We start from the raw sequence: 15,049 nt of genomic DNA, 5'->3' as shown, positions 1-15,049 counted from the left end.
GTGCAGGGTGATCCTGCCCCTGGTGCCCCAGGTGCCTTGTGGTGTGACCCAGCCACCTCCCCGTGCCTTTTGGCCACCCTGGTGCAGTCTGGACAGAAATATAACAACAGTTTAATTTGAAAAGGTAGTCAATAATGTATTTCCTGTGATCTGATTCCAGTTGTTGCTGTAAAAATGCTGTTGTACATGTCCGTTCTCCCTGACTTATTGTGAAGAACCCACCGTTCCCATCCCCATTGTGCTGGACCCCAGAGGGGAAGGGACAATCCACAGGGTGATCAGTGGATGGGGATTCCCACAAAGGGGCCAGAAGAGCCACCAGGTCCCAAGGGAGGAGGGGATAGCACCGAGGTCCCACAGCTCTTCTCCTCAGGCCCTGCCACCGTCCCCAGGGAATCCAAGTATTCTGTGGGACACAGAGGCACTTTCTCCCAGGGATCCAAGCAGAAAAAAGAGCAGGAGAGGTGGCCAGCACCCCTTTCCTACTGATTAGGGGGGTTAGACCGTCCCTGGCTGCGAAGCCTTGAAACCCGTTTCCCTCAGCCACACCTCAGAGTTCCTGGCAGATCCCTGGGGCAGCAGCACACACAGGAATGTCCCGTGGGCCTGGGTGGAAGGAGAGGGAAAGAGGATCCAGTTCTATCTCCCAGCAAGGGCAGGATCTGTAAAACACAGAAATAGCCCCAACTGGATTCCTGCTTTAATTATTTGAAATTCAGATAAGCTCTCTGTTGTGTTACACAAACAACTGGTGATATGTCAGGTGCACTTCCTTGGATATGTACAGTGAGCCCAGTTCCCCCTGCAGCCCTCTCACCTTCCCTTGGATTAGAGGGAAAGGAGTTACAGGATAAAAAACTGTAACCAACCACGGGCTGTTCAAGCACTGTGTAAGTGTAGACATTTATTTTAAGACCAATTTAGGCTCTTTCTGTATGTCTTTCAGTTACATCTGTTTCCGTGGGTGAAAAATCCTGGGAAAAGATGTGACCATCATTTTACAGCCTCAACTACTAAAGGTTGAATGTTGAATGCTCCCTGAGTGTTCACAGATGGAGCCTGACACCAAAACAATAAGGAGTATGGAGTTAAGGTAAAACACAACTTTTAAAACATTCTAAGATAAAGCAGAATTGTAACTTTGTAGAACTCTTTCCATGCTCTCTGCTGGAAACTCAGGGTGCAGGCTCAGGTTTAAGTGTCACAAGCTCTAATTGCTTTTACAGGTTTTAGAGTGTGGGCCACGCTCATTCAAGGAATTTGGGAGCTGAGCTTAATGGATTCCCAAGAGTTAACGAGATTCCTCAAATTCCATGTGCTGACTTCCTAACCCAGCTAAGAGAAATGCTGAAAAAAGAGCTGTCCTTGAGCTCCAGTTCTCAGAGCCAGGTATGTCCAAGAGCAGGGGATTTGCCTCCCTGCACTGAAGCACAGCCAGGCTGGTGTTTCACCCCCACTCCCTCACAGGGGGCTGCAGCAGCTCCTTTTCCTGCCTCCCAACAGAGCTGAGCCCTTGCAGCCTCTCAGCAGGGGATGACATAAATTCGGGCTTTGCTTTTATCCTGGACAGAATCCAAGGAGCCTCTATTATAATCTTCCAGCTGATTGATCCGATGGCTCTGGCGGCACTGCTGATGTCCGGGGCACTCTGGAACAAGGCTCTGGTTTGCCCCTTCCTGCTGGAATGGTTCTGCTCCCTGTGGGCTGACAGGAATTGCCTGTGTTTCCAGCCTCTGGGTGCAGACACTCCTTTGGGAAGGAAGGATCCGTGTTCTGTCTCTGCTGCAGTGAGCAGCTCCCAGTGAGTGTCTGTTTACCAGCTCAGTTTCATCCAGCCAGTTTTTGGCAGGCTGCCCTCCGGTTCCCTCCCCTCCCACCTCCCCTCTGGCTCACTTTTTCCACAGCTTTCTCAGTATTCCTTCCTCAGCAACACTGTTTCTCACCCTTTGCTCCTCCTTCCTTCAGAATTGGTTCCATTCCTGCACCTCAGGAGTGCTGATTCACCTCCTCCCCACACACCTCAGCTGAAGTGCTGCTGCCTTCCCCTCAGGATCCAGGCACTAAGCCATAATCCCATTTTTATTCTGATTTTGGCTGTGTACTTCATTATGCCATGTAAACTTGAGGCTATTTCAGAAGAGCATCCCTGGAATTTTTCCAGGCCGGGTTGGATGGGGCTTGAAGCAACCCAGTCTAGTGGAAGGTGTCCCTGCCCATGGCAGGGGCTTGGAATGAGATGAGCTTTAAGGTCCCTTCCAACCCAAACCAGTCAGTGGAGAGGGATGGAGACTGTTCCAGATTAAGCAATGTCATGGAGGTTGGAATGTACCACTGGGAGAGAAAACATGGGTACTAGGAGATCTTTTCCAATGACACAGTTTGAGGTGGCCATCAGGATGTGCCAACTTGTCATGGAAGCAAAGGGAAGTTAAACCTCAGCAAAGCAAGTTAACCTGTTAAGGATGTTTTCCCTGTTGCTTCCTGCACCACATGGATGCTTTAGTTACATGGATGCACTTTGTTTCCAAGCTGAAATGTGTTTGTATCATCTGTATTCAAACAGTCACTTGGATTTGAAAGATTACAACACTTTTGGAGTGAAACAGAGCTTGGACAAAACTAGTTATGCAGACCTGAAAGTGAGTAATTTATGAACTCAGTCCCTTTAACACTTGCTTAACCTTTTGTACAGGAAAGCTGTATTAATAAATATTTAACTATTTTCCTACCCCCAAATACTGAAATGAGGGAAAACCATAATTTTTTTTTAACCCCCCTTAAATTCAGCCTGAAGGCACTTTGCCCAGGAGATGTGAAAATCCTCCAATTCCATCACTTAACCTCTTTAGTCACTTTTCTGAGCACCTTTTTGCACATAAAGATCAAATGGAAATTCTCCATCATGGATTACTTTCAAATGTTTAACAAATGCCAGCTTTAAGGAAAGCCTTCACCCTTTACTATGGATGTGTTGATTCTAATGGCCATAACATTTGTGGCCTGATTGCAGCAAACAATCTGGACATTGTTAGCCCGTTATTCCATTAAAATCCAGGATATTGGAGACTTGCTGCCTTATTTGGGCTGGTTTTTAGGCTTCACTGTTTCAGAGTGAGCTCTTGGCCATCTCCAAGGTAACAAGGAAAAGCTGTGCTACAGCGAGGACAAAGCACAGGTGTATGAGACTGTGGGATCATACTGGTTTCTTCCACCTTTGGAAGGCACAGGAACAGAATTCCATGGAGAGCTGGGGCAGTTTTAAACACCAGTGTCTGGTGGAAGGGGCAGGTGCACTGTGCTGCCATCAGGGGCCTGTAATCCACAGCCTGGACAGCTGAGAGTTTGAGAAGGAATAAACAGGGAGGAAAGTATTCATTCAAACTGCTGCTGGAAATAAGCTGGAGAAGGGAACAACACAAAAGCCTGTGGACAGTTCCTGCCACTTCTGTTCCTTGTGTTGCCTCTCTACAAACAGAACCAGGCAGGTGATGTGGAACAGCTTCGGTTCAGTCTTCATCACCTGGAATCTCAGAACTGGTGCTCCTGATGTTCAGTTCCCTCTGTCCCTGTGTTTTGTGAGTTAGAACTGAAGCTCAATGTCCTGTTCACCACCCTTCCCCTGCACCAATGGCCTGAGGGAGGGATTGCAGCTATCAGGGTCCTTTCAAAGGACTGGGGTGTCTCCTAACCCAAACTTCCCTGGACTCATCCAGCAGCGGGAAAGCTGCCAGCAGGCTCAGTGCTTGGAGTGCCTCAGGCCAGGACTGGGTTTGGAGGACCCTGTGGGGTTCCCTGAGGGAAACAAGGAGTGCACAGGCATTGCCTGGGGCACCAGTGATGTTAATGGCACCCTGTGTCCCTGGGAATGACAGGGTGAAGCAGGAGGCAAAGATACCCTGGGGGAAAGCTGGCAGAGCAGCCCTGCCTGAGCCCACTCTGGGATCTGTCAGCACCTGGAAGCAGCACTAAAGGAACATGACTCTGTAGGAGCTGAGCAAAGAGCCCCCAGCAAACACAACTGCTCCCAGTGTCCCAAAAATGGATCTTTGGAAAGAACATACAAACCTGTGTCCAGCTCCCACTGATTTTATTTGAATTAAATAAAAAAATGTATTTCCCATATTCCATTGATTCATCTCAACCAGTCCCAGCAAAAGGCAGTTTAACCCTCCCACCACCCTTGGAATTCAAACACACCAGTCTGTGGGCCCTGGGAAGGGTTGTATCCACATCACTGTGGAGTGAAAAGGACCTCGGAGACAGACTCCATGGCCAGGCCACCATGACTGACTTCCTGTTTAACCCTTCATGGATCCCACTGTCTGAGCAGTACCTGGAACTCTGTTCCAAGCTGCTGGACACACATCCCAACAGCAGGAATTCCCAACTGTGTTCTGGCACAGCTTGGTAAGTCTGAGCACAGGGCTCTCCTCTAACGAGGTTGGCTGAGCAGTCCTGCCTTGGCTGCCAGAGCCTCGTTCTGCTGGATGTGGTACTCCTGGAATCTCATGGAGATCCTCTGTGTCATCTTTAAATACTTCTGCAGGCAGTTGTCTGAGCAGGTCATCTGGAGGAAGAGGGAGACAGAAGGCTTTAAACAATACTTAAAACACTTCCCCAGCCAGGACCCAAAGTATCATCACATACAAATAGTGAGGTGAGCACATCTCATACTGTTAAACCTCAAGATGAGGGCAGTAGAAAATGGGAAGTTTAATTGTGAGGTTTAGTTTTTGAGGGATGCCTGAAACACCTTTTAGTATTCATTCTCATATGAAAGCCTCCATGGAAAACATTTAGGATCTAGGATATATTACCATTTCATCTTTGGGCTCCTCTCGTGAAATTAAACTGTGTATTTTGCAATAAATCATAAATCTTTTAAATTAATATATTTTGTTTTAATTCTGTTTACAAACACATACTGTTTTATGGTCCAGTCTCTGCAAGCTCAGCTTAACCTTTTTTTAACCTTGTTCCCACTTAGCTCTATAATTTTCTGGTACCTGCTTGGTTACCCTTCAGCAAAACAACCAGAGGACATCAGTCTGCTGGACAGGGAAGTAAATACCAGGACTACTCCATCCATAGAATGTTTAAAATTTAAAGTGGTTTTTTTTTTTCCTTTCTTTAAGTGTAGATAAAGAGTTGTGAGATTCTTTCTGACCACCAGTTCTACCAATTCTGTGCCAGGGTTCAAAACCTTGCTGTCACTGCAGGAGGACAGAAAGGAAAGCCAAACACTTTCCTTGATGACTTAGAAAACCAGAAAACTGCTTTGGTTCTGCTCAGTACAAAGAGATGTGAAAAGCAGAAGGGATGAAAATGAACAAGACCAAACCCCACACAGCTACACCTTGGCCTGGCATCAGCTGCAGCAAAACCTGCTGAGCAGGAGTGAAGTCTCACAAGGAAAAAACACGTTCTGGAACTACCCCAAGCCTGTGCTCCCAGAGGGAGTGGTATTTGTGACACCATGCCTGGGAAGTCTAGACTTGCAGTGGAGACTTGCTGCAGGGAAAGAGGTCAGGAGCTGTTTATTCAAGTACAGGATCCCAAAGGAGATGCCTGGAGGTATTAATCTCAAGTATTTAATAAAAAACTACGACTTTAAAGAGGAACATGGGAATTTCCACAGCAGATCAGAGCAGTGGTCCATCTAGACCAGTGTCCTGTTCCCAGCAGGGGCCAGAGACACGTGCTCTGCAAGAAATCCCATCATGGCTAATTATGGACAAAACTTCCCACAAGAAAGTTTCTTCCTAGTTCCCCTGTTAACAGATGGCTCCTGTACTACCAGACATGGACCCTCTGCAACTCACAGAAGCAAAAAAAGGCAGATCAGAATCACCAGGTGGTTTGGGTTGGAAGGGACCTTAAAGCTCATCTCATTCCAACCCCCTGCCATGGGCAGGGACACCTTCCACTAGACCAGGTTGCTCAGAGTACCTAAGAATATGTTTTGGACCTAAATAATGTTTAATTCAGAATAATTATGACCTGTAATAGAATTCCACTAAAGCAGATGCAGAGAAGATCAGGGAAAGAAGAAATCTGTCTTTGGAAGTAAGAGAGCTTTGTCCAGAGCAGCAGAACCAGAGCTGAAAGGAGACAATTTCTGCCTGCACTGAGGAGTTGAACTCCAAGGAGGCAGAAAATGCTTAAAAACAAAGGTTGGTTTATAACTTCAGGGTTTTTTTCCCTTCCAGTGGAGTCAAACAAAGGTTATTAGACTTTTAACCAACAAAATTATTAACTCTGAAACAGCCTCTCAACAGGAGCAGAAGCAAAAACATGCAACTAATCTCATCGAGAGCTTAATGTTTTCTGCAGGTGACTGTGATGGAGCTCCCTGCAGTGCAGAGCAGTGGATTTAACAGCCAGAGCTGTGCAGACCCGTGTTCCCAGGACACACTGCAATGCAGGAATGTGGGTAAGTAAACAAGGATTGTTCAAAGATTGAGATGTGTTGGAGGCAGGCAACTTCCATGTCCATGGAGTCACCATCCCTCAGAAGGTGGGGCACAAGAACCTCCACTGACAGCTCAGGGAATGACAAACTGCAATGAGCAGCCAGTACTCAACAGAGATGGGCAGGTTTGCTGTGTGTGTGGTACCAACAACCTACTGCTGGAATGGGTTGGGTGGAAAGGGACCTTAAAGACCAGCTCGTTCCACCCCCTGCCATGGGCAGAGGCACCTTCCACTAGCCCAGGTTGCTCCAAGCCCTGGCCAACCTGGCCTTGGACACTTCCAGGGATGGGGCACTCACTTGGAAGCAACATGCCAGGCCCCCATTCTCCCCTGCAGAACCTCCTGCCTGGGTTTTTAGCCACTGGAAAGATCAAAACTCTCCAAGTTGCTTCTGAAATTGGAATGTTAAACAGCAATTCTATGAAAGGGTCATCAGAAGCAATTACCTACCTCTTCTGGTTTCACATCTCTGCTGGTGAAATCCTTTATGCAATCCAGGAAGCAGTTTTCTGTAAGTTTATTGTATGTGCCAAGAAATTCCTTGAACTGTAAATAAAAACTGGACAATGAGTATTAAAAACAAATTCTGTGTTAATTTTTCTTACACACACCTGCCTGGCCCAGCTGGTGACACTGATACCAAAGGATAAGTCACTACAAAAATTTGGTCAGAAGGTTTCAGCATGAAATGCTGCCCCTACTTGAATCAGAGACTAAACTGTGCTTGTCAACAGTCAAATGTTTAAATCTTGGTTGCTACAGAACTAGTCTTAACCCAGACAATAACTTACATTTCCTCCCCATGCCCTACACCTGTCACTCAATGTGACAAAGTAGTAAAAGGTCTTCAAAGCCACCACTTACAAATGCAACATCTCACCTGCTTGATCTGGTCAGACTCCGATATTTGTCCAGCCATATTCCACCACCTATGGCTCAGTCACCTGTTCTGAAGATAAAAGACAAGTTTCACACAAAAAGCATAAATGTGAACTGCAACATTTACATCAGAATGGAATTTTATACATCCTTGAAGTGTGTTTAAATGGGACTTTGCTGGCAAACTTCCCAGCCATTCACTCAAAGGGGAGTTACCTGTTTGAAATGTATTCAGTGAAAAGAACATCCACGATAATTCCAGGTACAAAACCTTCCCAGGTCCACCTGTTAATTGCTGTCCTTGAAACACTTTAAGGCATTTCAAACAGCTGAAGTAACTTATAAAATACCTTATTTATGTTTTTTAAGTGCTGTCAAACTCACAAAGTAAAACTAGGGCAGGAGCTGGGGGAGAAGCAAAGCCATAACATTTTCTGGCCTTAAGAGTTTCAGTGACTTTAGATGCCATCTGTGGAAAGTAAGGAAGAAAAGCAAATATAAACTGGCAGCCCCTCTGAATAAATGCAGCACAAGCCAGGCTGACTCAGAGCAGCAGGGCCTGGTTTCTGTGTAGCTGCACCAAGCACTTAAAACAACAGCAAATGTTCTGGTCCTTGACTGGAGTGAATGAAATGTGAGAAAACACAGAAGAATGAGAATGGCCTTAAAGGAAAAGAAACAAAGAAACATGGATCCAAGAATTTAAGCAAGCATCCTCAAGGAAGACTCACAGTCCTAATCCAGCACTCTAAACAAGTTAAGGCTTGAAAGCATCCCTGCACGTTTCCTGGAGGAATACTGAAACCTAGTCTTCCTTTTCCCTTCATTTCCATATTATCTAAGGCCTATCACAGATGACAGTGCAAACTAATATCACATGTTGATGAGAAGAAGCTCCTTCAGTCTAATTCATATCAATTTGTGGAAGAAAAATGAGCACTGAAGTGTAATCACTTTGTGGAAAAAAACTTCACTTAGCCCTTTAGCAAAGGCTCCTCACAATTAATCTTCTGTTATGCTTTGCCAAATTTTGGGCAAGACATTCATGTTTTAGAAAGCTTTAACTATTCCAGTCTCTCAGCAGGGGGAAGGGAAGGGGTACACAAGCTGCCTGAACAAGAACAAAGAGACAGTAACAATTATTTCTACAACAGAAAGAAAACTAAGCAACTAAAAATAGCACCAGGGAGCTCTCACAAGGATGAACTCTCCCTACAGCCCTTCCCAGCAGCACAGGGATTATGACATCTGCCTCTTAACAAGACCCTGTGTCCCTGCACAGGGAGCCAATTCAGGGACTGGAGGTCAAGTGCACCTATGATTCTTGGATTTAAGATGGACATCCCCACAACCAAGAATTCCTCATGGGCACACAGGTTATTCTGAAGGAGAATCTACAGAATACGGTGGTTAAGAAGAAACAAGATGTTATTCAGGTTGTCACTGAATCACAGACTGCTTTGGGTTGGAAGGGACCTTAAACATCATTCAGTTCCAGCCCCCTGCCATGGGCAGGGACACCTTCCACTAGCCCAGGTTGCTCCAAGCCCCATCCAACCTGGCCTTGAACACTTCCATGAATGGAGCAGCCTCTCTAGGTAACCTGTGCCAGGGCCTCACCACCCTCACAGCCAAGAATTTCTTTCTAGTATCCAATCCCTGCCCCCTGTCAGTGTGAAGTCATTCCCTCTTGTCCTGTCACTCCAGGCCCTTGTCCATAGTCCCTCTCCAGTCTTCCTTCTCCATCATAAACCTCTAACTTGTTTTAGGGCATGACCGTTATGGGGGACAACAACTGGTGAAAAGGGATGGCAACTCCACTCTCATTTCTCAGCCTGTGAGAAAATAAGGACAGTGACAATTCTCTCAGGTCAGTGTAGGTAGATAATTAAAGAGACAGAAACCACAGGAAAGACTTTTGCCTCTGCCAAGGACAGGAAGCTCAAAGCTTCAACAGTCAGTGCCATTTTCTCACACTCAGTGTTGCTTTGTAATTTCTGTTTATAGCAAACCTGGTCTGTTTTTCTGGACTAGTTTGGCAAGATTCAAAACTGCAGATTGAAACTGCAGCTTCACAGAGCTCTGACACCTGAGAAAGACTCTGATTCACATCAGAACAAAGGCACCATCTGATTGTCAGTGTCTGCAGCCCTTGTTCTAGTGCAGGTGTTTCACACGTTCCACAGCCCAGCAGTGAAATCCCACAGCTCTGCTGCACCTTTAGCTGTAAATCACAGGCCTGAACACCTAAAAATGTGCTACCTGGGCATTCTCAGGAATGTGCATATCTGGTTTGCTCTAATGTCTGGTAAATGTATCATTTCAAGCTTTCCTGCTGTTTCTCCCTTTCCCTTCCAACCTCTGAAAAAATGCTTAAAAACCAGGGATGACAGAGCCCATTCCAGGGCTTGGCATCTCCACTAACCCCCCTCAGAGCTCCCTACAGAGCTGCTCACACCACTCCAGAGTGCTCAGCTTTAATCCTAGAGAGCCTGGATGACTTTCCTCTGGGCTAAATGTGATGTGGAAATTCGGGACTGCACTTTTAAACAAGTCACACGGAAGGAAGCAGATCTCTGGATAAACCTCTGCTGCAAGGGCCACGTGGTCCAGGTGTGCTGGGTCACCAGGAGAGGAGCAAGCCCGAGAAACCTCCCTTCTGGAAAGGCCCTGGAGCCATTCCAGATATGTTTTGATGTTCTGAAGAGACATTAAGACAAGTCCCTCTGAGTAAAATAAACAGTTAAGGATAACCTGAGGTTTTGGTTTCTCTTAGGCATTATGGGTTTTCCATCCTTTTTCCACAAATACAGCCTTTAGCCCGTTCAAACCTGTTCTCTGTGCAAGATCCACCCCAGCTCCCAGCTCAGCTTTAGAATCTGGAAAATGCTTCTAATAGTTGCCTCTGCTGTGGCTGCCACTCCCATTGCCATGGAAACATAAACACAGTCCACTTCTTAAGGAAAAGCTGGTTTGTAACTAAAACCAGTGATTAGGTGAAGGATCCTGAGCACGGCAGGAGGAACAGGAGCCAGAACTACAGGTGTCAGAACTCTTCTAAAACTTCTGATCTGTGGGAATGCAGCTTCCCCAGCTGTGCCTCCAAACCTCTGGAGGCAGGGGGATTATGATCTTAACTCCTAAGTGCTAGTAATTGGAACACAACTTTTAATTGTGATTACTGTACTGCTGGGTGACCAAAAAGCCTCCCTCCATCACCAGCCTGGAGTTATTACAGGGGAGGCGCTTGGAGGAAGTTTCTTTTCCCACCCAAGTAACCACCATTCCTGTCCATGACCTAACCTGGAGTCAGGAGAATCCTGCCCCATGGAAGCCAAACATGCCCTGTGTTTGGGGTGGAATTTTTCCACCTTTTTGTGAGGAGCTGCATTTTCCTGGGGATAGAGGTGGTGGAGAGACACCATAAATCCATCATGCTTGTTATCCTGATTAACATCTGAATTACATGTAGGTAAACACCTACTTTATCAAGATAAAGCTTTATCAAGATAAAGATAAATATCTTTTTAAGCCTTTGCTTCCAGTTGTACACAGTGAACACCACGTGAGTGTTTCTGAGAAGGACAAGGAAGAACAAAAACATCAAGTCAAAGAAATGTGTCAAAATAAAGAGGAATAAAAACATTGAGTCAAAGTCTTGTGTCAAGATAAAGAATAAAAATACAGATGCAAAGAACTATATCAAGATAAAGCCCCCAGAGCCTATAAAGTTCTCTTTATTGCTGGGGATCATCAGGCTAAAATCTGATTGATATTAGATTTTAAAAAACTCAAAGTAATTGATTTTAAGAGGCCAAGGGCCTTTAAAGAATCAAGAATCACATGGTGAGGTGAGAAAGGGGCTGGTCAGAAGGAGGCTGGATAAGCAGCTGTACCTGGAGCACAGGTTACTCTAACCCACAGTCTCTTGGATTTGGGCTGGACCCTGAAGGAAAAGAGATGAATTGTAGAAATCTGACACCAAAGGTGAGTTACCACAGTCAGTGCTAAAACAGAGCCCCGAGAGCCTCTCTGAACACACCGAACACGTGCAAGGGCCTGTCCTGGAAGGAAACACACCCTTTCCCATAAGTGTCTCCTATTTAAGTTAGATCAGACCTGGCTGACACTTCTGACCCTACAAAACCAAAAGCTGGAGATAAAAAAACTTCGCATCGATTATTTTTTTTTTTCCTTTCACTCCATCCTCCAGCTCCCCCTTCCAAGGGCACCTTGGGTTCCCCCTGCTCAGCCAAACCCCGGCACAACCCCGGGCACGGAGCGCCCTTCTCCCCGCCGGGAAAACCCCCGGGCAGGGACGGCCTTTCCCTTTCCGGCCCCTCAGGGAGCGCTCCGGTCCTTCAGGGAGCGCTCCCGGCCTCTCACCAGCGCTCCGCGGCCCTCGGGAACACACCCGGGCCCTCGGGAGCCCTCCCGGTCCCTCAGGAAACCTCCCGGTCCCTCAAGGGCGCTCCTGTTCCTCAGGAACCCTTCCGAGCCTTCAGGAGCCCTCCCGGTCCCTCAGGAACACTCTCGGACCCTCACGGGCACTCTCTGTCCCTCAGAAGCCTTCCCCGTCCCTGAGGAACACCCTCGCTCCCTCACGGGCTCTCCCGGGCCTTCAGGAGCCCTCCCGAGCTCTCCCCATCCCTCACGGGCTCTCCTGGTCCCTCGGGAATGCTCCCGGCCCTTCAGGAGCCCTCCCGGCCGCACAGGAACACTCTGGGTCCCTTACGGGCTCTCCCGGCACCTCAGGAGCACTCCTGGCCCCTCAAGGGCGCTCCCTGTCCCTCAGGAGCCCTTTTGGACCCTCAGAAACACTCACAGGCCCTCACGGGCACTCCCGGGCCCTCAGGAACTCTCCCGGGCCCTCAGGACACCTCCCTGTCCCTGAGGAACACTCCCTGTCCCTCCGGGGTTCTCCCGGTCCCTCATGAACGCTCCCGGTCCGTCCCGTCCCGTCCCCCCCGCGCACTCACCGGCCCCACGCGCGCCGCGGCCCCGCAGATTGGCCGCGGGGCGGGGAGGGGCGCACGCGAAGGGCCGCGGCCCCGCACGGGCCCCGCAGATTCGCCACAAGAACCGACGAATCGGCCGATCCCCCGCTCCCCCTTCTCCCGCCGGGCGCCGCGTTTCCCGCCGGACGCTCTTAGGGGAAGGAACGCCGGTGGCCATGGCAGCGCGCGCCGCCGGCGGGGGCGGCTGAGGCGGAGCGGCGGGAGCGGGGCTGGAACGGGGCTCTCTGCCCGCCAGGCACGGCGGCCGCGCCCGCGACCTGCGAGGGAGCCGCGCCCCGGAGCCCTCAGGCCGCCACTGTGTGAGATTCCCCCCCCGCCACCACCCACCCACCCACTTCCATGGAAGCGCAGAGCGGCTCCAGCTCCAGCCGGGATTCCCCGGTCAGCCTCACGGCGGGCGATGTGCTGATCCGCTCCACGGGGCCCCGCGGGGAGAAGCCCCCCGGGAGGGCGGTGAGGCTGGCGGTGCAGAAGCTCCGTGAGGGGCTCTGTCCGTGCCCGGTCCCCGGGGCGGGTTCGGCCGCACACGGAGTCCCCCCGGCCCCGGGCAGGGCAGGGACCCCCCGCACCCCCCGCAGCGCCGCTCCAGGTGCGTCACTTACCATCACTGACCATCATTTACCTTCATTTACCATAAGATACAGTCAGGGGCAGCTCAGGCTGGTGCTGCAACCCCTGAGAAGTGTTTGCAGCCATATAGGACTTACATGATTAAGGCATTTTTGTATTCTCTTCCCGGAAATGTCGGCACTCCTTGTTTTCCCAGACTGTTTTGCACGTAGAAGCCGAGTTGTGCAGGGTGGTAAAACACTGGCACAGGTTGTCCAGAGAAGTTCTGGATGGCCTATCCCTGTGAGTGTTCAAGGCCAGGTTGGAGCAACCTGGTCTACTGAAAGGTGTCCCTGTCCATGGGGGCAGGGATGTTTATCCCCTGTTAAACATCCCTGTTTATTCCCAGTTTAAAGGATGTTTAATAATCTGTTTTTCAGAGACTTTTTCACGTGCTGTAAAGCAAGTCTCTTATCCAGGCTCTCAGAACTCATCGATGTTTATAAACTTCAGCTCCAAGTCCACCCTTGCTTCTGTTTTGAAAGTCGTGATGTTTAGGGATTCAAAGAGAAGGGGGATGTGGAGATTTGGGTCAGCCAAGCTGTAGTGAAAGTGCACAACAGGTGATTATGACCACAGTGAAACTGCTTTTGTTTTTAGGAGTCCTCAGCACTACGGGATATCCAGAACTTCTGCTTCCAGTGGAAGATGCAGAGCCCGTGGTTTTATCCCAAATGGTAAGAAAAGTTGCTGTTGCTTCCTGCAATCCTGAACTAAGAGAACAAAACAGCATTTTCCTCAAAAAGCTGTAGCTCCTCTGAAAACATCACAAATGTTTGGCTCAGACTTTGCACAAGAACTTTGCAGTTGCTTTTTCCTGCCAACGTGATATTAATGCTGAGGTGTCTGGAGGGGCTTTATTTGCTGTACTGACTGTTGCATAATCAATACCAAGGCTTGTTTTTAAATTCTGGTGTAATTCTTCCTTTGAAAAGGTGGGCACACATGACACAATATTTGTTAAAACCATGATTTTTTTTTTCTCTTCATATCATAGGGAAAGAAATGGACATTAGTTTATGTGGAATTCTTTAATACTTACTTAATTCTCTGTGTGGGGGCAATCCTGAATTGTTTGAGATTAGCCCTTTGGCTAAACTTACACAAGTATAGTTTCACTACTACTTCTTTGGCCGTAAATGAGGAGAATACACTTAATCAGCACTTAAAATATATAGCTTCAATCTGAATTGTGCTTCTAAGGTTTTAGTCCCTAAAATGCCATGTGAGTTCTTGACTACCAAGTCCAGATGATTCTCTGGTGGAGATTGTAACAGGTTTTGTGCCAAGACCTTGTATTAGTGTGTGGGTATGATTCCATTTCTGTAATAATTTGTACAATTCCATCTACTTCTAAAATTTTGGCCACTGAAAGCAAAGGCTGTGATGTTGCCTTTTCTCCTTCTTCTTCTGAAGGATTTTCCTAGAGAAGCTGCAGTGCAGGAAGATCCTTCACTGCTACTGGAAGACAGCAGAGAACCTGAAGGTAAGACATCAATCTACTGTTATAGCCCCTTTTTTGTGAGAAAACTGATCAATTAGAGGAAAAAGGAGCTTTAATTTTATCTTAGGTATTTATTTTTCTTCATTATGGAAGCTCTTGAGGGAAAATATTAAAATTTTTCTTTGATAAAAAGATGATCATTGTAATTTACAGTCTTAAATTTTGCAAAATTTGCCTCATTCTTGCTGGCATTGCAGTAGCTCTTGTGATTAACTGAGTGGGACTTCTACAAATTCACCAGAATGTTGAGATTCTTTTTGCTGATCAAAGTATTCACATCTCTGAATAGAGGGGAAGGGCTTGCTTGGATGCATTTTCCTGTTGTGAATAATTGTACTACAAAGGCATATTTTTCTACAGGCAGCCTATACCCTAAAAGTATATTTTTAATAGTTAAGAACCTTAAGAAATCACAATGTCAATGTCTTTAACTTCTGAATCTGCCAACTCCAATCAGATTTATGGAAGGGAAGACTTTTTGAAGAAAATACACTTTTGCAGGTTTCTTGGATATCTGGGGCTGTGTAGAGAAAAGAAACACAATCAATACCCTGTTTAAGGCCAA

The 15,049-nt window shown here is 47.5% G+C and overlaps 2 protein-coding genes across 17 annotated transcripts in view; one reads left to right on the top strand and one right to left on the bottom strand.

Moving 5' to 3' along the window:
• Positions 1 to 878: 878 nt before the first annotated feature.
• Positions 879 to 12,476, bottom strand: TIMM9 (translocase of inner mitochondrial membrane 9). Of its 8 annotated transcripts, none has more exons than XM_064659528.1 (5): positions 12,333 to 12,413; positions 11,250 to 11,299; positions 7,355 to 7,418; positions 6,925 to 7,020; positions 879 to 1,782 (listed from the first exon to the last, which is right to left on the bottom strand). In XM_064659528.1, the coding sequence occupies exons 3-5, from the start codon at positions 7,391 to 7,393 to the stop codon at positions 1,588 to 1,590; spliced, it is 330 nt and encodes a 109-aa protein (XP_064515598.1). In that variant the 5' UTR covers positions 7,394 to 7,418; positions 11,250 to 11,299; positions 12,333 to 12,413; the 3' UTR covers positions 879 to 1,587. The 8 variants fall into 8 exon arrangements, with proteins under 8 accessions (XP_064515598.1, XP_064515593.1, XP_064515595.1 ...); XM_064659523.1 differs by having other exon boundaries at positions 7,355 to 7,423; positions 12,333 to 12,412; XM_064659525.1 differs by lacking the exon at positions 12,333 to 12,413 and adding an exon at positions 12,173 to 12,313 and having other exon boundaries at positions 7,355 to 7,423; positions 11,250 to 11,292.
• A 105-nt stretch (positions 12,477 to 12,581) lies between these two features.
• Positions 12,582 to 15,049, top strand: part of KIAA0586 (KIAA0586 ortholog) — a 74,922-nt gene continuing 72,454 nt past the window's right edge. For 8 of the 9 annotated variants that reach the window (XM_064659511.1, XM_064659508.1, XM_064659507.1 and 5 more), the window contains exons 1-3: positions 12,582 to 12,960; positions 13,581 to 13,657; positions 14,397 to 14,466. In XM_064659511.1, the coding sequence (XP_064515581.1) occupies positions 12,711 to 12,960; positions 13,581 to 13,657; positions 14,397 to 14,466 (397 nt within the window). In that variant the 5' untranslated portion in view covers positions 12,582 to 12,710. The remainder of the gene's footprint in view (positions 12,961 to 13,580; positions 13,658 to 14,396; positions 14,467 to 15,049) is intronic. The other variant, XM_064659513.1, reaches the window with a different exon arrangement.

This window comes from Pseudopipra pipra, chromosome 6 (assembly GCF_036250125.1).
Source record: "Pseudopipra pipra isolate bDixPip1 chromosome 6, bDixPip1.hap1, whole genome shotgun sequence".
NCBI classification, from domain to species: domain Eukaryota; kingdom Metazoa; phylum Chordata; class Aves; order Passeriformes; family Pipridae; genus Pseudopipra; species Pseudopipra pipra.
This window is presented reverse-complemented; position numbering and strand designations above follow the sequence as displayed.